Raw genomic sequence first — 27685 nt, 5'->3', positions numbered from 1 at the left:
GGAGTGTCCCATCCCGACTGGCAGCTCATCCACTGGCAACAGTGATCTCCGGGAAAGCAGGCCAGGTTCTCGTGACTTCACACAGACCGACGCCATCATACAGCACCCATTTTACGTGCCCCCCACTCCCCGGCACTCAGCACAACATGTAATTATATGTTTCTTTGTGTGATTATCGGATTAATGTCTGCCTCCCCGACGAGAATGTAAACTCCACAAGGTTGGGTGAAGGGTGAAGACTGTGTGTTCGGTGTCCTGCTGATTTCCCAGGAGCTAGCGCAGTGCCTGGCACACGGTAGGAAGTCAATCAACGTTTGTGGACAAAATGCGGGATTTGGTATTTTATGCACACCAGGGCTTTCTTGTGTAGGTTGTGTCATGTGAGCTTCTAAGCAGCCCTTGAAGGTAGGTGGACGTTTAAAACCCATTTTACAGATAAGGAAACTGAGGCTCAGACAGGTCAAAGCTTGCCCAGGTTGACAGTGCTTTTTAGTCACAGAGCCAGGGTTAGAAACCAGGTCCCCAGTATCTACACCCAACAACCTACACTCAAACAATGGTGAGAGCCGACATGTAATCAGAGCAGGCTGCGGCACATCAAAAAAGTTTCCTGAATTTTCTGTACTCCGGCCCTCTCCCCCCATTTATCTTGGGATCCTGACTCCCCAGGGTCCATCTGCTAGGAGCTGGGGTTGGTGTGGTTACCTCTGCCTGCATCTAGAGCCCCCAGCCTGTCTCCCCCTGCCCCTCCACTGGAAATCATGACGAGAAAGGCTGCGGAGCTCCAGGCCGGGACACCCAACACCCACCCGGGCTCCTCGGGATCCCATTCCGCCACCCCCCCCCCCCCCCCCCCGCCTGGGGAGGTCCGCACCAGGGGAGGGCTGCCAGACCAGGGGGACAGCGGCAGGGCAGGCTGGGGAGGCAGGCCTATGAGAAGGAGGCAGACACTGCCCAGGGGGGCGAGGGGCAGGGACAGCACTGCTCCAGGGGCTCCGCCCATACCGCCCCGGGAACAGCCCGCACTGACACCCGACACCCCACACCCAGGAGGGACAGGTTCTCATCTCACCGGTCATAGTCCCCATTGCAGAGTGCTCTCACAGGAATGGAGAAGGTTTGCCAGACTGGGTTTAGGGTGTTCTTCATGACCTCGGTCTTGTGGCAGATGGTGAACCTGGTGAAGGAGAGACGGAAGGTGTCAGGCCTGAACCCAGGGAGGCAGAATCCAGGTCAACAGAGGGGCCAACCGATTAATCTCTGCACTTGCCAGACAGTGGAAGCCAGAGCTTCATGAGATGATGAGCTGCCTGTCACTAGCAGCATCCAGGCACTAACTATGGCCATTTTTTAAAAAGATTTTATTTATTTATTTGAGACAGAGAGAGAGAGAGAGAGAGAGCATGCGTGTGCACAAGCAGGGGGAGGGGCAGAGGGAGAAGCAGGCTCCCCGCTGAGCAGGGAGCCCAAAGTGGGGCTCAATCCCAAGATCCCGGGATCATGACCTGAGCCGAAGGCAGAGGCATAACCAACTGAGCCACCCAGGCGCCCCATAGATGGCCATTTCTTGGTGACACTTGAGAGAGGATTCCCAGCAGCAGGTGGCGAGTGTCAGGAGATAATGGGTTCTGCCCCCCTCCCCACCTCTCTGTGTGACCTTGAGCAAGCCAGCCTCTGTGACCTTGAGCAAGCCCATCCCTGCCCCGTAAACTCAGGGAGTTGGCTGCTGTCAGATGTTCTTCATCTGAGACCCATGGAAGGATCTGTGAATGGGATTTAGGGTTTGTGAACCCCTGAAATCGGGGTGAACTTGGGTGGGTGACTTTCATATGCTTGCTGTTCCCCTGCCTGAAGCATTGTCTCCCCAGATTTCCATGTTCATGGCTCATCTCCTCACTTCCTTCAGGTCTTTACTCAAATGTCACCCGTCTGACAAAAGCACCTGCCCTGATATAAAATTTATAACCCCTGGTCCCCTCCCATGCTTTTTTTCTACTTTACCTGTTATGTTTTGACAATGTTTCTCCTTATTTACTTTATGCTTTGTCACTAAAATGCAAGCTCCGTAAAGGCAAGGGTTTGGTCTTCCTTGATCACTGGTATATCTCTGGTGCCCAGACCAGTGCCTGGCACTGAGTAAGCATTCACTAAATATTTTTTTTTTTTTTTTTCTTGGAACTAATGAATAGATGTAGGTCTCAGAGGAGAGTTTCCACAGCTTTCACGGGCATTAAAGGCAGTGAAAGTGAGGCCCTGGCTTAGACAATCTCTAAGACACTTTGGGCTCTCCCAGTCTGAATCCACCAAGCCTGCTTTGCAAACTAGCTTACCCCGCTGGGCTCCCATCCAGCGTCCCTGCCCACTCCCCATGCCATGCCTGCTGGCCCCGTCCCGGCAGCCTGCCCTGCCAACACGGAGGGGTGGCCAGGAGCCAGAGCCAACCTGGGGGCAGAGGCTGTCCCCCTGAGATTTCCCAGCCTTCCCCCGCCCCAGCCACCTCCCAGCCTGGAAAGGTCACCCCGGAAAGTGCCTGGGCCCCGCCCGTGCCCACACAGCCTCTGCCATTTCTTCTCTGGCAATTTTCAAGTCAAAATGTCATTCCTGTCACCGCGGCTCAGCGTTTCTCTTCTCTGCTCCTTCTCGCCCGCCCACGGGCGTGTGGAGATACATGCGGGAGACCTCCCCACACACCCCGGAGCTGGTGACGAGGACAGGAATGGAGAATGGGGCCAGGAGGGGGCCACGGCTGCCCAAGTTGGGGCAGGCAGGTAAGGCAGGAAGAGGAAAGGGTTGGGGAGAGGGGTGCGGCGGGGCGGGGGGAAGAATCAGGAGCAGCCCCTGGGCTTCGAAGGGAGGGAGTCTGCCTGCCTGTGCAGAAGCTGGGCCCGGGCTCCAGAGACCTTCTACCTGGAACAGTTACACCCACCTGCTGGGGGACCCTCCCAGCCCCTCCATCTCTTTGGACCCACCGACTTCTCTGTCTCTTCCTTGCCAACCAGTTTCTTGACTGGGTCTTCTGAGCTATTAGCCCGATTGCCTCCCTCCGTGCTTCTCCCTGGGCCCTGTGTAGTCCTGTTTCTGCTTTCAGACTCTGGGTCTGAAGCTGCTTTCTTTAAGGTCCCCCAAGCCCCTCATCCCCAAATCCACAGACCCCTCGACTTCCTGCTGCACTTGCCGTGGGGCCGGGCCCTTCCTTGAGTGGAAATGGTCCCTGCAGGCATCTCATGGCTCCAATCAATTCACCCCGACTCCCGCTCAGGGCGGGTGGTGTGGGAGAACATGAGTTGGACTGGTGAGGCTACAGCCCCAGGGCCCCTCCCGCCAGCTGTGTAGCCCTGGGCAAGTGACTTTCTCTAAGCTTCCCCTTCATTGTAAAATGGGGCGCGGGGGGGCGGGGAACCAGGCCCTGTTCTAATGACATATATGAACTCATTTGGTCCTCACAGCAACGCTGAGAGGGAGGTGGTAGGATTATCCTCACTGCACATACTAAGCACCTGAGTTGGGGAGGTTATAGGGGCACTATCCAATATGGTAGCTTCTAGCCACATGGGGCTATTTACCTTTAAATTACTCTAAATTAAATTAAAAATTAAGCTCCTCAGTCACACGAGCCCCGCTTCACAGACTCAACAGCTACATGTAGCTAGTGGCGACTGTACTGGACAGCGAGACACAGAACATTTCCATCATTCCAGAAAGTTCCATTGGGTTAAGAGACTTGCCTAAAGGTACACAGTAGGCAGCCCGGCGGAGCCCTCTGCCACATTCTTACTCCCAGAGGAGTGACTGGGACTGAAGAAGACAAAGTAGGTACAGGGCCAGCAGGACAGTGCGTGCTCTGAAGATGCTTCCTCCCCTTTCCCTCCAGGACATTCCACTCCCTGGGTTCCATCATCGACCTTCCTCCTGACCTCTTCCTAACTGGGGGTGTCTCCCAAACCTACTCATCTCTCCTCAAACTCTGGGTAACCACCCTGCCTCCACCAGGTCAGCCTCTGACCTGTGCCCACAGACTGGCCCATCCTTTGGGGGCCTCTGGTGGGTTTCTCCAGCTGCCCTTGGTGACCCCTCCTGGAGAGATCCAGCCCGTGCTTCAAGTGAAACTCATCCCCAAATAAACTCCCATCGCCTCCCCCATCTGACAGCTCCTTTGCCATTTTTAACACTCTGGGTTGCCCACAGCTCCACTACCGGGGCCACCCCGGTCCTGCCTAGTGAGGTCCGCTCACTGTCCTTTTGCTGGCGTCCTCCCCTCCCCACTTCCTCCCTGCATTTCCCCGGCGAGGCTCTGAGGCTCGCCTGCGCTCAGCACCTCCCACCTGTTCACGGTGTCAGTCACGAGTCTCTCCCTCTTCCCTGCCCCCTCGGCACCCATCCTACACAGGCTCTGCTAGAACAATCACTGGCAAATACTTTGCAACACAGCCCTCCCCTGCTCCCACCCCCAAATTCCTCTCTCCTGGCCAGCTGGCCTTCACCTCCAAGACAAACCTGGCCTGACCAGGCATCGCCTCTCTGGAGGAGACCTGTGTGGACATTCCCATGGGCGCCCGGAACATCACTCGGCCCTTTCCCTCCCTCCCTCAAATCAAGTCAAAGTCAACAAGAATTATTTAAAGAAAGCCTGCTGGGAGTCCTTTGGTGAGACAGACTCCTTTTGTTATTCAAATGATCACACCTAATTTCCCTTGTTTTGTTCGTTCAGGTTTTAAAATCGGTTTTCCTTGTGAAACACACCTCCTCCCTGCTCCTCCCTCCCCCCCCAACACACACACACACACACACCCAGAGTTCCAGAATCAAGGGGAACTTGGAGGAAGCCTTTCCGCCCTCCGCTCCGGACACACCTGCTTTGCACTCCCCTTTTCTCTAGCCTGTTATTCACCTGCTCTTCCCCCATGGACCCATTTTCTCCCTCTCCTTCCAAACCTGCTTCCAAGTTCCCCTTCTCCAGCCGTGTTTCTCTAATTAACCTCCCTGACCCCATCGCTTCCCGGTTCTGCAGCATCCCAGCTCAAAGTGGCCACAGCTTCCCACAGCTGTGCTGCTTAAAGAGACCGTGGAGACCGCCTAATCCAACTCGTTCATTTTCCTGATGAGAAAACAGGCCCAGAGAGGGGGCATAACTTGCCCCAGGTCACACAGCAAGCCAGTGGGGTGGACCGAGGTCCCCAGACCCTCAACCTAGAATCTATGCATCTGTGTGCATGGCTGACCTACATTTGCCGACGTGTTGTGTGTGTTTCCGTCATACTGTGGGTGGCTTCCAGATTAGGGAGAGGAGAGGAGGAAATGGGGGCTTTAAAGACGCGTGCGGTTTTGAATGAAGCCTATGGCAAGGTGTGGGACTGGCCTGGTAACAGGGTCCGGATTTGCCATGCTGGGCGTGTGGTAGTTGGGTGGGGAGCACGTGTGGTAGTGGGGTGTTCAGAGGGCTGCGGGTGGAGGAGGGGTGGGCTCGAGAAATGTGCTGATTTGTGTGGAAGAAGGAAGGGGCTATTCGGAGGAACCCCTCGTTCCCACCCTAGCCCTGCTTTCGCCCACTCCCCTCACCTCCAACATACCTAGCACCCACCATTGCTGAGACCCTCAGAATGGCACTGCTGGCTTGGGAGCTGCCCCTACCCCCCACCGGTCCCAACCGCGTGTCAGGGCACTACCCAGGAGCCCCGGCTTCTATTGTGAGCAGCAGGCTCAGGCAGCACTGGGAAGAGGCGGGTCCAAGCCCCCCTGCCTGAAAGGTCACCACACCCCTCCATCCCTGATGCTGGAAAGGGAGTGAAGTGCTGTCAGGGGACTTACGTTCCATCCTCATTGCTTCTGTAGAACACCAAGAAGGGGTCGGACTTCCCAAAGAAATCCTTTTTGTCCAGCTTGTTGGCACAGAACTGCATTGTGGCTACATCCTGGTGGGAAGGAGGGAGAACAGGGGTGTGAGGCAGGAGACGGCTGGAGGGTGCCCCAATCCCCATGGAAACACAGCCCCAAGACCCTGGAAAACAGGAGGATTCTGAGCACCAAGCTGGTTAAAAGACAGCATGTTACATTTGCCCTGCACCAACCAAGGGCCAGGCCCTGGGCTAATACTGGGGGGTTCTCATTTCATCTTCAAACAACCCCACTGGGCAGGTCTGATGGAGCAGTATGGGGCAGGGTGGGGGGTGGATTCTGGAGCCAGCTGCCCCAGTTTGAATTCTGGCTCTGCCACTTTCTAGCTGTGTGACCTCAGACAAGGGAGGCAACCCCTTGGAGCCTCAGTTTCCCCTCTGTAACACAAGGCTGATCACGGCACCCACCTCAAAGGGCTATTGCAAGGACTAAAGGCAAAGCACTTGGCAGAGTGCAGGTACATCAGTGTTGATGTGCGTGAGTCCATTACTGTTTTACCCCGTGGCTCAGAGAGGTGAAGCGACTCACCCAAGGCTACTCTGAGCTTGGTCTGCCAACCTCAGAGCCCTCGCTCTGTCCACAGCACCTCATCCCCTCACACACTGGGTGGTTCCAAGAAGACTGTCAAGATGAAACATCACTGGGGCTCCTGGGTGGCACAGTCGGTTAAGCGCCCAACTCTTACTTTCACCTCAGGTCATGATCTCAGGGTCATGGGATTGAGCCCCTGCGCTGAGTGGGGAGTCTACTTGGGATTCTCCCTCTCCCTCTGCTCCTCCCCTTGCTCTCTCTCTCTCTCAAATAAATACATCTTTAAAAAAAAAAATGAGACATCACTTTCACACCCACTAAGCCATGAGAGGCCCACCAACTCTCTAAGGTAGGTACGGCCCATTTTACAGCTGAGGAGCCTAAGGCTCAAAGCAGGGAGCAACTCCCCCAAGTTCACCAGGCAGAGCCCTGGGATCTGACTCCATGACGAGCTGACGGCCCCAGCTAACACAACACTCGGCCCAAGAGCCCAAAGGCCTCTGTCCCTGCCCCACCCCCACCCCCTCAAAGAAGGTAGCCAGGCCCTGGTGAGGATTGCTGGGCCCCTCCCCTCACACGGCCCCCAGTTCCTCAGTTTGTGGCAGCTGACAGCACACTGGGCAGAAATGCCCCCATGTCCTCCTCTTCATCCATCCCCACGTGGCCTCTTCAACCCGAAAGGTCTGCATCCTGACAAATCAGCTGCCAGGTGGCCAGAGCTCAGAGCTTTGTTGTCTAGTCCCTGGGGCCTGGCTTGCCCTTCAGGGCCAGGGCCTGTCAGGAAGTCACCTAGCTCTCTCACTGCCCCCTTCCTCTCATTGGGGAAGACCATCTCGTGAGGTCAGTGTCCTACAGGCCTGTGAGGACCAAAATAGTGGCAGAGATGAAAAGGCACCCTCCCGCATGTTTGAAGGACATGGTCAAAGGTTTGGGAGTGGGTATGGTATGATGGTTAAGAATATGATTGCTGCGGGGGGGGGGGAAGAATATGGTTGCTGGAGCCAGGCTGCCTGCTTCAGCTCCATCCCTTTCTAGCTGTGTGACCTAGAGCAAATTGTCCACCCTCTCTGGCCTCAGTTTTCTCATCTGTAAAATTGGGTACCAGCGGCCTACTTCATAGGCTTGTTGTGAGGTTGAAATGAGTCAATATGACAATAGTACTGGAAACATTGTATAGCGCACACCAGGTGCCTTGTACGTGCAAGGTATTTGCACACTTGCCCCTCCCTGTACACACAATGTGTGTGGCCTCTGTCCCTGCCCCACCCCCACCCCCTCAAATGCCTTCCCTCAAGGACATCTGACAATAGCAAACACAGAGCATCCTTCCCTTCACTCATTCGTTCCTTCAACACACATTTATTAGATACCGTATGTATGGCCAAGTCACTGATCTCCTTATCACCTTTAGCCCTTGAAGTAATCCTTTGTTGCTTTTTTTATAAATGAGGGAGCAGGGAGTAGAAGCAGCTAACCTGCCCAAGATCACCAGCTGATAACTGGTAGAGTGGCAATTCAACACGAATGAACTGATTTCAAAGTCACGTCCCTTCTGGCACACCACTCCACTCCCTGAGAAAGAGAGCGCAATCCAGTTCGGGAGGCCCCCTTCCCTGGTTTCTCTGGACGGACTCCGGGGCAGGTATGGACGGGAAGGGGCTGGCCTCTGGTTAACCTGGGCCGGAAGTGCCCACTCAAGTGCCCCTGAGGAGGGGCAGGGCTGAGGCACAGCGGCCCGCACACAGAGGGGCCCAGGTAATGACAACTTTCATCATGTCTTTCTTCGTGGCCTACGCGAGAAGAAGAAGGAGCTGGACTGGGGGCTCGCAAGGCCTAGGAGCCCCAGGAATCCTAGAGCCTCCAGAGAAACCTAGGACATCAGACCTGGAATAAGAGACCAGCCGACTTATGGAGCACTTACTACATGCAAGTCACTATGTGAAGCCTTCTGTTTACGCACATTATTTCACTGAATCCGCATAACAACCATATGAAGTAACTCTGCTACTCTCTCCGTTTTACAGATGAGGAAACCGAGGCTTTTAAATCCTGTCATATGCCCAAGGTCACATAGAGGGTCACCCAGGCGGGGCTTTCTCCCTCAGCCTCCCAGAAAGATCTCTCACCTTCTAAGCCCGCTCCCTGCAGTCACTGTATCTCCACAGTAGAAAGTTCCAATCCCATCCCATGTTGGAGGGAGGGAGCATTTTAAATGTCTCCCTGGGGAGCTCTATCCCTTGGCCCAGAAAAAGGAGGAGGCCTAGGACCAGGTGGCTTCCTCCCAGTGCTGGCTATAGAATTGGTGAGGCCCATGGGAAAGGGGAAACGTGACAGCAGGGCATTAAACCGAGCATAGGCCCTATAGGACCGCACCACTCATAGGCCCACCAAGCTGGCCCTCGCTCCTCCCCACAGGGGCAGCGGGCTGTGGCACCAGAAAACACTGACCTTCAGACTCTGCTGAGGACAGCAAGGGGGGATAGCCCAGCAAGGCTCCCTGAGTTCTGGGCTCTCAGCCTCAGTTTCCTTCTCCGTCAAGTGACCTGCTGGGCAGGCCGATGACACTGTCCTTTAATGCCAGGCAATTTAGGCTTCCATGCCGATGGCACTGGGAGCATAAGGGGACAGGGACGACACTGGGGAGGCTGGCACTCAGGGGACAGTCCGGGAGTCCAGACCCCCTCCAGCTTCCCCAGGATACTGCTTGGTTGGAACTCCAAATGTGACCCCATCCATCTGGAGGTCACCTGAATGAACTCAGGCAGGCCACACACAACAACCTGCACTGGTTGACTATAAAATACACACATATATTGAAACAACCAAAACCGATGCCACAAAATCCAGGGGCAGAAGCTCTTATTGTCGCTTCCTAGGAGAACCCCTCAAAGCCCTGCAAGATCAGGAAGGGAAGCAGAACGTAACAGATCATTACGCCCAGGACCATTCAGCCAAGGCCACGTGTTTGGAGCTGCACTTCTGCCACCTATCCGCTGAGCAGCCTGTTGCAGGCGATGTCACCTAAGCCTGGGTGTTCTCTTCTGGAAAAATGGAGTAGGAATGGGCCCCTGAGACCCCATCCTGAAGAGTAAAGCGAAGGGCCTTTGTTAAGCACCGGTCCACAGTGCAGAGCATGGAGCCCCAGCTGTAAGAATGGGAGCCAACTCTTGTGGAGCGCCACCTACTCTTGGGCTGAACCCTATGCAACCGCCAGTGTTTAACTGGTGTCTACCTATGAAAATGGCAGTAGAATAGGGCTCTACCTAATCTGTGCCAAGCAGATATTTTTATGCCTATCAGTTCCTTTAATCCTCTCACCAACCCCAAGAGGTAGGAACTATTATTATTCCCATTTTAAAGATGGGGAAACTGAGGCCCAGAGAGGTTAACACTCTTGCCCGAAGCCACACAGCTATTAGGAGGAGAAGCTGGGATTGGAACAAGACAGTCTGGCTCCAAAGCTTAATAACTGAGATTCCAAATGATGACCCCAAATCATCCCGATAAGTTTAATTATGTTCTGTAGCCTCAGTTTGAGGAGTCAGAGAAGTGTGAAATCCATTTTAGAAAGGCCTCCTCCGTGCAAACTAGTTAAAATTACAGGGGGAAAAAAAAAAGCCTGGCTCTGAAATTCAGCTAACTGGAAAAATCCTCCAGTGAGCCACACCTCATTCCCACTGATGGCAAATCCTTGAGGTGCTGCTAGCAGCTTATTCTGCCGCTCAACCTGATCTGCTCTCCCTAACACAATCTAGACCCAGAAACATTCACCAAAAGAGCTTTGCGATCATCAGTACTGTTGTGCCACTGTTGAATCCATGGGGATAAAAGAGACCTGCAGTAAGACTTCTAGGCTGTGACCAAGGCAAGCTTCTTCCCTCATGGGTGCGCACCCCTTGGGGAGTCCTTGAGACAAGGCACCGCAGCCGTCTGGGGACTGTGCTTTTTTTTTTAATTTTTATTTTAATTAAATGCAATTAATGAGCATAGAGTGTATTATTAGTTTCAGAGGTAGAGTTCAGCAATTCATCAGTTGCATAGAACACCCAGTGCTCATTCCATCATGTGCCCTCCTTAATGCCCATCACCCAGTTACCCCATCCCTCCACCTCCCTCCCGGGGACTGTGCTTTTGAAGGTGGCTCTGAGTTATGTCAATAGTCATATCACACAGACAAGGCTTTGACCGCTCCCCTTAAATGTAGGTTCGTGAATGGACCCCAGGAAGAGTCTGGGGAGTGGCAACAGATGGACTGGGCCAGCAGGATTAGGAAGCAGTCAATCCTGGCTAAGTAAGAGGTCCCGCTGTTTGAAGCCTCAGCTGGAGGGTGGGGCTCTCTGTGCACGTGAAATGCTCTTCCCAAACCAGAAGCATCTCTGGGATCAACTGTGGAGAAGATAAACAACTCCTGCAATATATAATTTCCAGCAATTTCTGCCTTTTTGCCCTATCTTTTTAGAAAACATATTAAGTTCTTCTAAAACAGCAGGATTGCCTCAATTTGCATCTTTCCGCATGTTAATCAGGCTGCTGGGGAGACTATAGCAAACAGCCTTTCACTCCAGAGCATTAGCCCTCCCTGACCCAGGAGGTCAGAGTTCAGGCCCAGAGGGCAGCAGGTGGGCTGAAGACCAGGAGAGGGTAGCAACACCCAGGAAGGGAGAACCGAAGCTGGGTGGGTCTTGCTGGCATGCTCCAGGATCAGAGTAAGAGTAAGGTAAGTGCCTTAAAATTTAGAAGGTGCCCAAAAGCCCAGTCATCAAAATCAAGATTTTAATGTGACACCTTGAAAAATCAAAATCAATGCAAAAACCCATGACAAATAAACCATTCACAATTCAAATAAAGCCATTTTACAAATGAAGAAACGGAGGCACAGAAAAGTCAAGTAACTTGCCCAGAGTCACATAGCTAGTAAGCAATGGCATTTGGTCTGGATCCAGAGCCCAAGTTCTTAACCACTTTGCCCTCCTGCTCACACGCTACACCCTAAAAAGAACTTTTCAGTAGATGATGGAACCATGATGATGACATTTATTGGCTTCTCTTCAAAGTTTGTGGAAAAAAAGATATCAATTAAAAAGATAAAGAATCATTAGCCACAACTCTGAATTCAGCATGCCAGCAGGAGGGAACACAACCCAGAGTCGAGAGTGATTCTGTGAGCTGTAACCTCTGGGAGGGCTCCCACATTCACAGAAGGGCCCAGAGCCCCAGCTCACCAGGATAAGACTTCAGAAGCAGGGGGCCTGGGATGCAGGCGTTTTGGGATATCCACGAAGACCCCATAGGTTAGAGCTGATTCGAACACAGATGGTGGGTGTAGCAGTTGGTCTAGGAGATCGGGCCTGTCACTACACATTGACCGTAATAACCATGTGGGGGTCAAGCTGGGTTTTCTCTGCCGTCTTAATGACTGACTTCTCAAACAATCTCATCAGCTGTGCATCTGTTGATTTGGTCATTCAGACGCTGAAAACCCCAGATTGACCATTTTCCCTCCCACGCATGGAGCCTATGTGTCTGGAATACTAACCAAAATCCATCAGCTAAAGTTCAAAAGAAAAATGGAATGATTTGGTTAGGAGGAGATATTCACAGCAGTGTGAGTAATACTGTTTCCTATAAGAGAATAGATTTAATAAATTATGGCCATCCATATAATGGAGGCATAATATATCGCTATTAAATACGTTTTCAAAGAATATCTAATGACAGGGGAATATAAATCTGGATACCACATTCTACTAATTAGAAGGAAAAAACTATACACAGAAACACCTAGAAGGAAGGAGGAAATGCAGCAAATGCACCAAAATGTGAACAATGATTATCTCTTTGTATTTTCTGTCATGTCCACTATGAACATGTTATCTTTTAGCATCAGGAAAAAATGTTTTGTTTTGTTTTTTTTCCTTTTTTGTTGTTTTTTTTTTAAACCAGAGGGATGATTTCTAAGACCAAAAAAAAAAAAAATTACAAACTAACTTGTAAAAGGGTGCTGTGTGACTGCTGGTCGTGGATCACGCGTCTGTGCTAGCCACAACACACATCTTTCCCAAATACCAACCTGCATGCCTCTGAGCCTCAGAAAAGCTTCACTGCTTCCCCCTGCTTTACCTTACCTCTTTCTCCTTATCTTTCTCCCTTTCTCCCAGGACTCTTCCCTAGGCTCCCACATGGAAACACTGGGGTCTCCCTGATGTCTGTCCTGAGAACAGTGAGAGTTCTGACTTTATCAAGATTCAAACCCGTTAAGCAGGCCCGCTACAAGGTCCCGCGCCATCTAGCCTCCCACCCCCACCCACTCTCTCACCTCTCCAGTGTCACTCATCACTATCTCCTTGCCCCAGGGCCTTTGCACAGCTGTTCTCTTTGCCTGGACCCATCTTCTTCCAGGTAGCCGCAAGGGCTTATTCCTTCACCTGTAGGTATTTGGGCCTCTTCTATGGTATTATCCATGGATTTTCCTTCAGGATAGTAAAGAGTGCTATAAAATTTACTTGTTATTAAAAAAAGAGGCAATGGGTCTGATGAAGTTAAGGACCCCTGCTGTACCGTGATTGCTGGTTGGCATTTCTGTCTCTCACACTAAATTGGAAACTCTGGGAGGGGGGTCAAGAACTGAGCCAAGACATATTTGCTAAAACAAATGAATGAACACATGAGCAAGCTGGTGATAGCTGAGGGGTGGGGGGTGGGGCCCTGGGGCAGCTACAAGTGAAAAGCTTTGACTCCCCTGGCTTGTGAGAGGTGAGCTACCTTCTTGCCAGTGTATATAGGAAACTGACTGGGAGGCAGTGAAGATGCACTATCTGGCCAGGAACTCTCTAGAAGCCCAGCCACTCACCACGGCCGGTGAAGGTTCCTGGCCCCACAAAGATCACAAAGCCCGCGGCTCTTCCATGCACCGTAAAGCTTATGGCTTCACTGCGGGTGAGGGAAGGACTCTCTGAGGATTAGGAGTCCACAGCTCAGCCATCTGAGGCTGGCACTTCAACCTCTCTGCATCTGTGGTCTGGGGGCACTCACCCCTCCCCACCTCCCGGCCCTGCGGTGAGGATCAAATAGACTGTGAACATGAGGGGCTCAGGTCAACTGTGCGGACTATGCAAATGTTGGTCAGTATGACAGGGAATAATGACGGTTTTAGGCTGAACATAATTAAATCTTTGATGACTCAGAGGCCCTTCAGGAGCTTAAGCTCATCATCGTCAACATCAAGTATCACTGAATAATATTTTGGATCAAATTCTGATTGTTGCAACTTTCTTGGTATTTAAAATCTCGATGAGCAAGGCTTTTTGCATAACCTATCGAAGCGTGCTGGCGACCCACCGGAGTCCACTCCGGTCCTTCGCTCGTCCCCAACCGCCCACACTGTGGATGGAGGGAGGGTTTGTCTACTTAGGCAGAATGCATTCACTTGAGCAGAAAGCCCTGCTCTGGTAAGGGGGGAAAAAAAAACAACACCCCCCAGACTCCACCCTCTTCCTTTGATCCTCCCACCGAATGCAGAGCTGGAACACAGAAGCAAAGCAGTTCAGATGTAATTATTTTCATTCAGCCAGATGCTGGGAATTAGTCTCTTCCTTGTAAGTATTCTAGAGAAAGACAGAACGCAGCCAAAGACGCCCCAAAAGAAAAGGAGCTGACAATTTCAAGAGGAAGGAAGGGAGCCCAGCCCCCACCTCCTTGCCTTGGAACAGCTTAGATCAAGGAAAACCCGCTACCACCCCTGGATGAAGGAGGGGGAGGCGGGATGGGGAAGGAGCGGGGGGGGGACGCGTAATAAATACTAAACACGGACTGTTTTGCCAATCCCGGAAAACCAGACCAAGGAGAGCACCCAGCATTGTCTGGGAGCTTTAGAATTCCCTAAGCACGTTAGCTTCTATTACCCGATTTAATTAGCAACTAGGGAGGAGGTCACTAGCTGAGCTAGAAGCCGGGGGAGCAACCCCACGTTAGGCTTCAAGGAATGCAGATTCCATCTTTCCCCAGGCACCTGTTGGCCCAGCCACCTCCACGAACTTCTCCGATCCTCACCACAAGGCACCCCTATCAGCCCCAACATACAGGTGGAGACACTGAGGCTCAGGGAGCTTAAATAGCTCTACCATAATGTCAGCTGGGTTCTCTCTCCCTTGTCTGAACCCCAGGAACTTCTGGATGGTCAGCATATACACTTGTAAGAGTTTCCATTATCATCTGCTGCTGCTAAACATTTGGTCAATCGTTCAGTCACAGATTCCTGAGAGATCTCCCGGAGCGCCTACCGCGCACCAAGCCCTCAGCCCTGCTGTCAAGTTCCTCCAGACCCACCTAGGTAAACAGAGAAGCCAGAGAATGAGTACTTGTGTATAAGCTGATGTGGTCATCGCCATACTGCAATTCTGTGTCTTATTCTCCCACTGGCAGCCCCCGAGTTGGGGACCCCACCGCCTGGCAGTTAAAGACCCTGGCACTAGAACCAGACTGCCTGGTTTCAAATCTCTTCTACCCAGTGGCTATGTGACCTTGGGCCGGTCATTTAACCTCCCCATAAAATAAAAACCATAAGATATCAGATACGATAATACTTCATACTACCTACAGCCTTACATCATATATTATAATAATACGGATAAATCAGCCGACGCGTGTAAACCCTTAAGGACAATGTGTGGCTCAGCATAATTGCTCAATTAATCTTGGCTAACAATTTATACTCCCATAGCAGCAGCTCTCAAAGCATGGACCAGGGACCCTCAAGGGTCCGTGAGGCCAAAGCTCTTTTCGTAATAATGTCAATAAGACATGGAGTTTTCTAGAAGTTACTCAACAGTGATATCACAATAGATTGACTGCAGAAGCAGATATGAGACTCTTCCGTTCAGCCTGACATTAAGGAAATGTGCAAAAACAAGGCCTTGCAAAACAAGGGCAACTCTTCTCACTAAACGACTTTTGTTTTGGAAAATACAGTTATTTTTCAAAAAAGTTGTTATTTATGTTATCCTGTAATGGGTTAAACTGTTGTTATTTTTAAGTGAATTAATATATATACTTTTAATATACTGACTTTATTTTCTAATATGGCAAGTACTTATAGCTAACAAATAACCATCGCTGCACTGACTTCCCAGGAAGGTCAGAAAATCTTGTTTCTCCTCCTCCCTCCCTCCGAGGCTCTCTTACCTGAGCCCCATGTGAATTTGGGTTCCCAGGTTCCCCTAGGCTTGGTCCTGTGTTCATACTCTGGCTACCTCGTCCTTCTCTCCCCAGCACCCAGCCACTCCTACCTGTGGCTCCTAATTAACCTAAGAGGCATGCAGGCCTGGGCATGAGCCCCGGTTTTAGAAGGTTTTAGAATCCGGTTGAGCCCCGATTTTAGAAGGTTTTAGAATCGGGTTGACCTGGTTTAGAACCATGACTCTACGACTTACTGTCTTTGAACAGATGGCTTAGCTTCTCTGAGCCTCGGTTTCCTTATTCATAAAATGGGAACAACAACAGTACCTACCTCTTCGGATTATTGTCGGGAGTAGTGACAACTCACCCAAAATGCCCATCCCTCGGCAAATAATAACTATCATCGTTACTGTATTTCATCGTTATTATTGGCCACCGGGTCCCCCGGGCCCCTCGTCGGTGTGCTCGGCTGCCCTTTCCGCTGACCCCACGTCCTGCTTCTCCACAGTCCCACAGAAGAAGCAAAACCAAGGACTGCGTGGGATTGCAGCCTCTGGCTTCGCAACACGCACACCCCGACCACGCATCCCCACTCCCTCAATCCCATGCAGGGTGTCACACTACTCCAGAGCTAAAAGTGAAACATGACAACTAACTGCCAAGCACCCAAGCTCACGACTGAAAAAGCCCCTCTGCTGCCAGGGCTGAAGCCAAAGCAGTCTTGGTTTGGGGAGAGGGGACCATGACGGGGAATGGAGGAGCCCTAGCCTGGAAGGCAGGGGACCAGGGCCCAGCCGGCTCTGCCGCTAATTGTGGGCGTGTTCCGTCCCTTCTGGGCCTCAGGTGGCTCAGCTATAAAAGGAGACAACATTCTGGCTCCGATGTTACAGAATTCTAGGACAGCCAGGTGAAACTGGGGAGCCCTGTCTTCCCCAGATTCCCTCCAAGGACGCATATGACCCGGGGGGACACATGCCCTGCCCTCTGTCACTGCTCCACCCCCACCCCCACCCCCACCAGGTCCTATCCCCGTGTCTCCCTGCCACTCACCCTACAGTTGCTCAGCTCCTCGGCAGACAGGATGATGGTGCCACATTTCTTCCCTGGGACACCACTGGGAGAGGAGAAGATGAAAGAATGGAGAGCCAGACAAAGACAGACACAAAACCTGCACACTCCCTCAATCGGCCCTCCTCATCCTCCCCCCTCCCATTCCAGCAGATCTGCCCAGAGCCCCTGAGAAGACAGAGTCTCCTGAAATACTTGTGGCAGTGTGGCCTAGGGCACTGCTTCCTGGGCCAGGCCCCCCAGGCCTGGAGCTGCCCCGCCCCCTGCTCCCCAAGAGCCCGCCAGGAAGGGTAGTGTCTGCAATGAAAATCCTAGAAGCGGAAAAGCATCCAGACTCACCCGGAGGCTTCCAGACCAGTGGTTCTCAAACTTTCCATCCAAAGACCACTTCTGTGGGCAAAAGACCTCGTGGGCCAGCCACCCCACCCTGCACCCAGCTGACCCCCAGAGTCCTGGAACATTTCAGCTCTGAGTCACTCTGATTTATCATGGGTGGGAGAGCAAGCCGCAGGAGGGAGTTAAGCAGAAGGGCTGGTATCCTCCTGGTGGCCGCTTGTCCAGGCTCTCTCCCACGGCTACCTCCCCTTAAACTCCTTGGCTGGGGTCTCTCCAGGGAAGAGAGATCCTGGCCATCCATGCAGCTCCTCAGTGAGGTGGACAACCAGGACATGAAGTCGGCCCACCCAAGAACCCCTCCAGGAGGTCAAGTTCCCAAGGTGGGGCTTCTCCCAGGGGATCTGGACCACCTCTTCCCTGGGTCAGGAGGGCCCCCTCCCCCAAGCACCAGCCCATCCCACTCCAGTGTTTGGGATGAACCCGGAGTTGGGGGTTCCCAGTGCGGCCAGGGGCCACTGGGAAGGAGAAAAAAATGTCACGTTGTCCAGCAGCTGCTTAACTTTGGACTCATGATTGTACCTCTCTGAGCCTCGGTTTCCTCGCCCATAGAATGAGTGTGTTTGTAGGCTCCATTAGTCAGGATGTGCACACACAGTGCATGGCACAAAAACGGCCCCCAAGGAGCATCATTTCCCTCCCTGCCTTTCTTTCGCAATTTCACCAAGCTGCTAAAATCCAGCCCTACACCTCGGGCCAGCCTCGAGGCTCCCAGCACGCTGTCTACAGAACACACTTTGAGAACCACTGATGGAGCTCTCCCCAATGCCAGCTTTTGGAGGGAGAGGCTCTCACGCAGAGGAGGCAAGGGAGCCGGCCCCAGAGGCTGAGACAGCCCAGATCTCTCCACATCAGGAGAGCAGAGCAGGGGCTACATCTGGAGGTTCCCCTGCCAGTTTGTGCCCCTAGACTTGGGCAGCTGAGCAAAGTGCCCCAGCCCTGGTCTGGCCGCCCCCTGGGTGTAAAGATATGATTTGTTTGACCAAGAGACAGAATCCTCACACCAGCCTCCTCCGCCCCTGTTTCTCCATCTGTTCCTCCCTCTGCCTCTGGGCCCTTCTTTGATTTCCCATCTTCCCTTCCCTCCCCTCCAGACCGAACCAGCTCCCACCTGCTCAGGGCCTTCCTTTTTCTCTCCCTTTGCCTTTCTGGCCCTCACTCTCTGCTTCTCTCCCTGACTCCAGCTCCCTATCCGACTGCTGCTTCCATACTCTCAGTGTAAATCAGCATCCACACCCCGCCTGGGCTGTGAGCACCCAGGGCCCCCAGAGGCCCCTTTCCCATATCCAGCAGCCCCGGTAGCCGGTCCGGCTGCTGGGACCCCAGCGCCTGGGAGCTCTCAGCAAGGCCGGGGGAGCTTTGCTTACTCAGCCAAAATGCTCATCAGTGTGACGCACCTCCAGGCTGGTCACCGGGGCGGCAGATATTCCCTATCCTGCCCCACCCCACACCCTCAGGTGAAGGCCCTCTCTCCAACCAGGAGAGGGGGAGAGGGAATGAGTCGGGGGGGGGGGGGGGCGCTGTCTTTGTTGCATATAGTTGCATGAAGCTGGCCAAAAGCAGACGGTCAGTGTGGAGGCCAGGGGAGTGAGGCTGGCCCAGCACAGCCGGTGAGCAAATACAAAAAGTGAGGATTTAGCAGAATCTACTCCACGAGGAGGCTCACATCCAGCAGTGCAAGCAGTGGAGGGGAAGTGGGGTAAGGAGATAAAGAGAAGGGAGGGAAAGAGGGAGGGGAGAAAGGCGAGGGGTAGGAGGGAGAGAGGAAGGGCAAGTGTCCAGCCCCTGCTGACCACTGGAAGCAGCCCCTACCTCTGCTCCCCACCCTGCTCCCCAAAGTCCCATGGGCCACTGGGGTTGGGGATGCTGGAGCTCCAGCCCGGTGGGGGAGGGGCCGGCTGCAGAGTGGCCCTCTCTCTCCCGCCCCTGCCCTCAACCGACCAGGGCTGAAGGCGCAGTGGTGGGAGCAGAGACCGGGCCTAGACTCTGAGGCCCCCTCTGCAGAGCCGGTTGGATGTCTGAGGACTCCAGGGCCAGAGATGTCTGCTGACCTACCCATTGGACACCGCTGGCATGGGTTTGCCTGTCCTGGAATTCAGGCTGAATGCTCCTATCCTGTAGAGAGAGAGGCAGAGAGAGGGTGCCATGAGTCAAGCACCCCCATCCTGAGAGGCCATAGCACTTGGCATCGGAATTCATGGAGACAGGTATCTATTCTGGATCAAACATCAAAACAGGACCAAGAGCTGCAGGCCAGAGGAAGGAGAGGTCTTCCAAACCTTGTTGTGAAGTGCTGGGTGACTCTACCTCAGGGGTTCTCAAAGTGTGCGCCGTCAGCATCCCTGGGAATGTGTTAGAAATCTAAGTTCGCAGGCCCCACACCAGACTAAGGGGCAGGTGGCTTGAGCCCGGTAATCTGTGCTTTAACAAGCCCTCCAATGACGCCGAAGCCTGCTGCGCTTTGAGAACCATGCTCCACCTTGCAAGCCTCAGTGGCTGGACTGTGAAATGGGGAGACTGCGGAGAGAATCCCATGAGATCTGAGAAGCCGATGGCGGTCTGGCCCAGAAGAGACGCCCCGTGAAAGGGAACTCTTGTGCATGGGGCTAGCCGGGAGACTGAGACACGTGACGTTTTCAGTGGGGGAAACAGGTCCCCCTCCTTCACCAGCCCATCGTCTCCAAGATCTTGCTTACCATCCCCAAGGCTCGCCTCCCCAGCCATCTCCTGTGGAGGTCTTCCTCAATCCCCCCCCTAAGCAGGTGTGCCTGTCCCCCAAAGGTGGGCCGGGTGACAGCAGGGAGGAAAGAGACCCAAATGACAAGCGGGCTTTTGACCCAGGCAGTTGGGAGCTGAGAGGGGCAGACACACACACTCACTCTGAGGTCCCCAGATTCCATAAATGTCAGAGCCCTACAAACCTGGGTTTGTTCCCTATTTTCAATAAATGATAGTTTATATCATTATTTTCTGTGAACCCAGAGAAGGAGACCTTTTCAGGGACAGAGAGGCCTCTCTGGGGGCTCGGAAGTTACCATACAGTTGTTGCGGGTCAGAGACAAGGGCCTGGGAGAGAAACCCCCCTCCCCGACAATGACACATTCAGCACTTCTCCATCACGGCGAGGGGACAGCATCCAGTACGAATTTGGCAGAAGCAAGCGTGGGGCTGAGGCCCAGCCTGGCCTGCTATCCCCTTCCTGCCCACCCTGCCACGTGGCCGGGACGCTTGTCCCAGTCTGCAGGCTCCTCTTGTCTGGGTTCTGCCCCTGGGGCTTCCTGAGAAACAGGGACAAGAGAGGGCACCCCTGTTACCCAGCCAGCCCTGGCTGGTGCCTACAGCCGCCCGCAGGCTCCACTGTAAGAAGCCTTGGGATTCCTCATCCCAGAGCCTGCCCAGAGGAATAGCTTTTCCCTAAAAGCACTTACAGCCCTATAATGCAGATCGTTGGGGGGGCAAGGCGAGATGAGGAGCGCCTCACCATACCCACCTCTGGCCTACAGCAAGGGGTAAACAATCTGAGGGATATGCTATGTGAGGAGAACCCTGAATTCAAATCCCAGCTCTCCCACTTCTTAGCCGTGTGGCCTTGGGCAAGTCACTTTCCCCTCTCTGGGCTTCGATTCCTTCCGCTATACATTGGCGAGGGTGGGCGGTAGGGGTGGGCTAGATAGTGCCTCCGGCCGTCCCAGGAACATGGGGCTCTAATAACTAAACCTGGGTCCCTCTAAGTTAACTGGGTTAGCGGCCCTGCAAGGGCAGGGCCCATGGGGTCTCCTTATTCCTAATCACCCCCCACGCGTGGCGGATTGCTGCTCCCCTACCCTGAGCTAAGGGTGGGCGGGAGGTTGGCCCATCCCTGGGGAAGCAACCCAGACAGGCCCCACTCCCACCTACACTTACGTGAGGGGCTTCTCCAGGCGGCTCCCAGGGGACCCCACGATCTCTCCGAGGGTGCAGAAGGCCTGGCCCAGGAAATCCTGCACGCCCAGGGTACAGAAAACACCAGTGTCACCCACTCTGCCCACAGCCACCCCACCTCCCCCATCACCCCAATGGCTAGAAGTGGGCGGGCTCGGAAATGACCAGAAGCAGCATCAGACACATGGTCTGCGTCGCAGTGAAGCCTGAGGATGACCCAGACTCTGGCATTTGAAGAGAGCTTCAGAATCTCTGGGCAGTCATGGTAGAACTCACGTGTTTGGATAAATCAGGGCTCTTCGAATCAACGTCGTATCTGCAGGGAACACACAGAGATGGGAAAAACAGCTGGGGCATCCTGCCCAGAACTGCTGGGGTCCTTGAGCTGAGTCGGGACCCCTACACCCCTAAATACAGGCTCTGACACAGTAGGATATTTCTGGGAGTAACGGCTGGGAGGCCCACATGGGAGCCTTGTGGGGTGCCGGACATATTCTGTCTCTTGATCCGGGTGATGGTTACATGAGGGTAAACAGATATAAAAATGCATCATGGGATGGACTCTGAAGATTTGTGTACTTCACCATGTATATGTTATAGCTCATTAAAGACTGAAAAAATAAAATAAACTTGCTCAGCAACCCTGGCTGGTTATCAGGTGGCTAAGCCACCTTGCCTTTCACTGCCTGTTCTCCCACCTTCCCACTAAGGCGAGGTGCCCCTGGAGCTCAATACCTTGCCTTTGACCTTCCCTGATGATTTCACCTTGCCCAGGCCTGCCCAGACTGACCTGGGGCCTTGTCACTCAAGAACGTCACTCCACCTGCACCTGGGCCCCTCCCTTTACCTGGAGCCTGCTCACCTGGAGCCGCCCCTGCAGCCCTTCGTCCAGCTTCACCCTCTCCACCCCACCCCAACTGGCCATCCAGGCCCAAATGCCTCTTGCTGAGGGGCAGTCATTTTTACTCTACCCCTGCTCTAGCACTTTCTCTCTCCAAAATGTCCCCAAATGGTGACTGCTCTACAATGGGCTGCAAGTCTTCCATCGGTCCCTCCAAAGTTACGTCCTTCCACTGCATTTTTTCCTCTGCTCCTGCAAGCCCCCAACCCCCTTTTGGCCCACTCTGTCCACAATTCTCTGGGATACAGTCCTTTCTAAACACCCCACGCCTTGGAAAAACAACAAAACAAGGTTCCCCCACCTGCTCACCAGGCTGAAATCCCATCATCATCTTTAACCTCAGTGGAGGGGCACTCCGCACCTTTGTGAGACACATGCACATGCCCTGGGCCCCATCAGTCAGGTTACCTCTGCAAGAAGGGAACCTTGAGGGCACCCTCTCCCAGAATAAGCTCGGACAGAGAGAGAGGTCCATGGGGACCTCCCCGTCACCTGCGGGGAAAAAGACTCCCGGGAAGCCCCCGAGGTCTAGCCCCCAGAATCAGGTGGCTTGCTCAGTGCCCTCCCACACTTAATGGAGACAAATGGTGGGGAGCCTCTATTCTCTCTCCCCACCTTTTTTCCATCTCCTGATGAGGGTGGGGCTGGACTTCAGCTAATTGTCATTTTCATCCCAGGCCAAACCTGAGCTCCCTCTGATGCCTCGGCACCCCTCCCCTGCCTTGGTACGGGAAACTACTACCAGCCCGGGTCCTACAGTCCCTCCTCCCATCTAGGGTTCCTCGGCCCCATCCTCAGCACCAGCTGCCACTTACAGGTCAAAACGGAGGTTCTGCTTCTCCTCAAAGAAGTAATCCACGATGAATTTGCGCACAAAGTCGGGATTGAGTGTGTTGTCAATGACTTCGGTGCGTCCGAACTGCAAGAGAAAATGGGGTGTGGACCTCAGGGCCAGGCTGGTGGGGCAGGGGAGAGCACTGGGCTCAGAGCCCCTCAGTACAGGCCCCAGCAGTAATGGAAGCCATGCTTCTGGTCCCTGTCCCCTACCCCCTGGCTGAGAGTTCCTCCATCTAACAATGGAAACCATCCCCGCTAGGGCTCCAACTCCATCCTCAGCTATATTCTCACTTCCTCTATCTAGGCTCCACCCAAGTTGTAAGGTTTTGATACCTGAATACTTGAGCAGAGTATTCCCCTTTCTGCTTGTGGAATTCCTCCATTTCTTCAAAATCCTTTGTTAATGCTGCCTCCTCCAAGAAGCCTTCCCAATTCTTCCACCCAGAGAGTTTTACTTCCCTCTGAACCACCCCTGAACTTGTGCTCCCCCCTGACCACCGTCCCTCTCTGACCGATGCCACAGTTAGGTGTATACTTATCTGATGCCACAATTATAAATGAAAGGGCAGAAGAAGGGATTGTGGGATCTTTAAGATCCCCACCTCCTGCCCATGTGTAATCCCCTCCCCTTGAAGGTGGGCTAGACTTCATGACTCACTACGAATGAACAGAATAGAGCACAAGCCACTCCCCAAATTGTGTTATAAACTACCATGACTTCTGTCTCTGGGACCCTCTCTCGCTCTCTTTTGCTTGCTCACTTCAAGGAAGCCAGCTGTGCTATGGAGAGGCCCGTGTGGCAAGGAACTAAGGGCAGCCTCGGGCCAGGAGGAGGGCAGCCAGTGAGGAGCCAGGCTGTCAGCCAGCCCACCTGTAAGAATCTGAATTTTGTCAACAACTACTGAGAGAACTTACAAGTGGACCCTGCCCCACCAGAAGCTCGAGATGACTGAGGCCCTGGCCAGCACCTTGACCATAGCCTTATGGGAGACCCCGAGGTCGAGGACCCCACAAAACTGCACCCAGATTCATGACCCTGTTGTTTAAGTTGCTCAACTCTGGGCTAATTTGTTACATAGCAACAGATAACTAATACATGGACTTAACTTTCTTGGTATTCCCTGCAGCAGATACTCTAGAATTTTACACACATTAGGCACTCAATAGTTGAATCCCATTAAACTCCCCAAATGACTTAAGGCAAGTCACTCCCAGGTCTAAGCATCAGAATCACTGGGAAGGTTTGTTAAAATACCGATCGTAGGTCTCACTCCCAGACGTTCTGATTCTATAGATTCAGGGTGAGGCCTGAGAATCGGCATCTCTCAAAAATGTGCCGCCGGTGCGGGGACCTCCCTTCGGACAACCACCGGGCTCGACTGTAGTCCACAGGGCTCTGAGCATCTCAGGGTCTCCCTGTGCTGTGGAGGAGGGCAGTGGGGACATGGTTCCTGGCCGTCACTCTCTTACATCTCGTTTTTTTTTATCCCTTACATCTATTCAATACACTGGACATTTCTGGTAAGATTTTGTTTCAAAAAAGGGACGTGGGGCTAAAAGACCGAGTGTAAAAGCAATGCGCTCTATGCTTCATGAAGGGAAAACATGATACCAATTGTACAAAGTGAATAAGACAGACAGGTGCATGATAAATATTTTAAATAAATTGTGAATATTTCTGAATACATAAACATGTTTTTTCAACTTGGGCAGTAATTGCCAAAATAAAAAATTAATCCTGAGTACTAGTCCTCCTTAATGGGGCTCTGCAGCCCAGAAAAATGCCAGTGCACGGCCCCCTCTCCTATGGGGTGGGCAAGGCCTGCTTCTCTGGGATGTAGCCCAGCACTCACTTGTTCCTTGAATTAAGTTAGAAAGCTGCAAAGAGAACCTCCCACCCAAGGCAGTGTGGGGTCATCTGAGAGCACGAGATTTGGCACCATCTTGCCCTCACTCCCTATCAGTTCCTCCAGCCGAGTCTCTCTCCTAATCCCCTATCCCCACTTCTTCCGCTGTGGCCTGGGTCAGGGCTCCCCATTTTCTGACCTCACCACCTGCAGTGACCTCCTAGTGGGTCCCCTAAGTGGGAATACTGCTAATGCTTGAAGACCCGGCTCCCCAGAAGTCCTGCTCTCCGGCTCCCAACCCCTCCCCTGTGCTCCCACAATCCACCCAGCACCCCTACGGCTGCACTTACCCTGTCCCCTGACAATGATCCGAGGCTCTTCCTACCCCACCAGACAGAGCTTCTTGAACAGCAGAGGATCCGAGCTCTCCTCATTTTTGCAGCCCAGGACCTGCCACTGTTTAACAGATTCGCAGGCTCGTGGTCGCAGATGATTATAAGCATGAGGAACTGTGCAACACATTTTGCACCATATTTACCCTATTTCATCCTTTTATGGTAGGTTTCCCCATTTTACAGATAGGAAAACAAAGGCACAGAACAGTTAGGGTTACATAACTAATCATTGCTGAGGACAAGTCACAACCTAGGCATTCTGGCCCATGCCCTCTAAGCCACGTGGTGCTCCATGTGAGGTCCCTAGCGAGGGCAAAGACTGGTCACCACTCCTGGTGACTGGTATGCAGTGGGGACTCAGAAGCTGTTGAATGAAGTAAGGTTGAATGAGGAAAGGGATGAGTGGGTTTGAGTCGCAAGCTTATCACAAGCTAATTGTGGGACTTGATTGGAGGAAGCTTCAATTTCCTCATCAGAAGATGGGAGAATACGACATGTCCTGCTTACTTCTTAGAGGTATCATCCAACTCAATTACTGATTGAACAAACAGTTTTTCAGCACTTATTGTAAGCCAGGCAACGTGCTGGGTGCTGAGCTACAAATACAAATAGAACATGAACCCTTTACCTAAGGACTTCTCTGTCATAGGTGGGACAACTCATAATCGATTGCTACAATACAGTGTGACAACAGCACTATATACAAACCTCTAGGACAGGGTCTCCCCTGGCTGCACACCAGAAGCCCCGGGGAAATGTGAAAGAGATAGAAATTGACACAAAAGCAGATTACTGGGGGACCCGTTTCACATGCTAGTCCAGGCATCTGACTTCGTAGAGATCTGCACCTTTCATTATGGTTGAGCTATTTTACAACTTCGGAAATTGTAGAAAGCACAGGGTAATGCAAATGATTCTTATCCGTAGATATGTAAATATATTTGGCTCAGTGGAATGCAATTATTTGATTATTATCTTGTTGATACTGACCGATTTTGCATCTATTTATAAATTAATTTCAGCATTCCCAATTGCCTATGTACAGCTGAACCTTGAACAATGCAGGGGTTAGGGGAGCGGACCTTCACACACCGTCGAAAATCCAGGTATAACTTTTGACTCCCCCCACACTTAACTAATAGCCAGCCTACTGTTGACCGGAAGACTTACCGACAACAAAAAGTTGATTAAAAAATATTTTGTATGTTATATGTATGGCATACTGTATTCTTACAATAAAGTAAACCAGAAGAAAGAATATGTTATTAAGAAAGTCATAAAGAAGAGAAAATATATTGACCAGACTGTACTGTATTTATTGACAAAAATCTGTGTGTAAGTGGACCTGTGCTGTTCAAACCTGTGTTGTTCAAGGGTCAACAGAATGTGTGTTGAGTCATCTGAACCAGCTATAACATCTTACTGGTTCCTTCATTTAATTAACAAGTTAAATAAATCCTTACCATGTGTTCATTTTATATTTGCATGGGGATTCATGATTTTACCTTTTAAAAAAATGTATCCTTTACAGGAGCTTTTTAAAAATACCCATGCTCAAATCCCCATCACAGACCAATGAAACCCAGTCTCAATGGGTGTGGCCTGAACAACTGTTTTCTCAGTTTCCTAGGTGATCCTAATGTGCAGTTGGAGTTGAGAACCACTGATGGAGGAAGAAAGAAAACTAACATTTACTGAGCCCCTTCTGAATGCTCACTAGATCAAGTGGATCATTATCTCATTCGATTCTCACAAAATCCCCGTGAGTTACTACCCATTTTCCAAGTGAAGAAACTGAGAATCAGAGAGGCTAAGGAACACAGCTAGGCAGAGCTGGGACCTAAATGCAGGGACCTAATTACAGATAGGAAAACAAAGGCACAGAACAGCTAAGTCATCTGTCTAGGGTTACACAACTAATCATTGGTCACACAGCTAGGCAGAGCTGGGACCTAAATGCAGGTATGTGTAATTCAAGGCCTGTTATATTTTTACTTCATCTAACGTCCTCAAGCACTATGAAAATCAAATAAAGATGAGGTTTACTTCACAAGTATTTATAAAAGCCCCACCGTGTACAAGGCAATGGGGTAGATATTGAGTTGAATAAGACTGGGTTCCTGCTACATCCCCTAATTCAGTAACAATCTTACAACGTATAATCCATCCTTGTTCCAAGAGAATTCCTGCATTTTCCCCTTCTGCTCTAATTCTTTTTTTTTAAGATTTTATTCATTCATTTTGACAGAGAGAGAGAGAGATAGCCACCGAGAGAGGGAACATAAACAGAGGGAGTGAGAGAGGGAGAAGCAGGCTTCCCGCCAAAGCAGGGAACCCGACCCGGGGGTGGGGCTCGATCCCAGGACACTGGGATCACGACCTGAGCCAAAGGCAGACACTTAATGACTGAGCCACCTAGGCACCCCTGCTCTAATTCGTAACACCTCTAGTCTTCAGACAAAAGGAAAATTTCTCCTAATGGCTTTCTTGCAGAATATTCTGAGTAAACACCCAGGTATGAGAGAATCCTCTTTTAAGAAAGGGCTCTACCTCCTCTTCAATGTACCGCTCCCCTAAACATGTTAAAAAAATCCCTCTGGCTGAATTTTAGATACACCCCAGTCCAGAAGGAGAAAGCATTTGGGCCGCCTCTCTCCTCACCCGACTCTCAGCAGAGACTCCAAGGAAAACACCCATTAGGGAAGATGACAGCGCTGCTTTTAAAA

The 27685-nt window shown here is 52.1% G+C and overlaps 1 protein-coding gene across 8 annotated transcripts in view; it reads right to left on the bottom strand.

The window, feature by feature from the left end:
• CPNE5 (copine 5) overlaps positions 1-27685 on the bottom strand; it is an 89548-nt gene that overhangs the window by 29013 nt on the left and 32850 nt on the right. For 4 of the 8 annotated variants that reach the window (XM_027603974.2, XM_027603969.2, XM_027603973.2 and 1 more), the window contains exons 4-11: positions 22696-22799; positions 21256-21295; positions 20962-21038; positions 19114-19173; positions 17005-17055; positions 16648-16711; positions 5806-5909; positions 1073-1177 (exon numbers count right to left, since the gene is read on the bottom strand). In XM_027603974.2, coding sequence (XP_027459775.1) covers positions 1073-1177; positions 5806-5909; positions 16648-16711; positions 17005-17055; positions 19114-19173; positions 20962-21038; positions 21256-21295; positions 22696-22799 — 605 coding nt within the window. Of the gene's footprint in view, positions 1-1072; positions 1178-5805; positions 5910-16647; positions 16712-17004; positions 17056-19113; positions 19174-19365; positions 20337-20961; positions 21039-21255; positions 21296-22695; positions 22800-27685 lie in introns of those variants that run through there. The other 4 variants (XM_027603970.2, XM_027603971.2, XM_027603976.2 and 1 more) reach the window with 4 other exon arrangements.

This window comes from Zalophus californianus, chromosome 7 (genome assembly GCF_009762305.2).
Source record: "Zalophus californianus isolate mZalCal1 chromosome 7, mZalCal1.pri.v2, whole genome shotgun sequence".
Taxonomy (NCBI): Eukaryota; Metazoa; Chordata; class Mammalia; order Carnivora; family Otariidae; genus Zalophus; species Zalophus californianus.
Note: the sequence above shows the minus strand (reverse complement) of the source record. Positions and strands in the feature narration are given on the sequence as shown.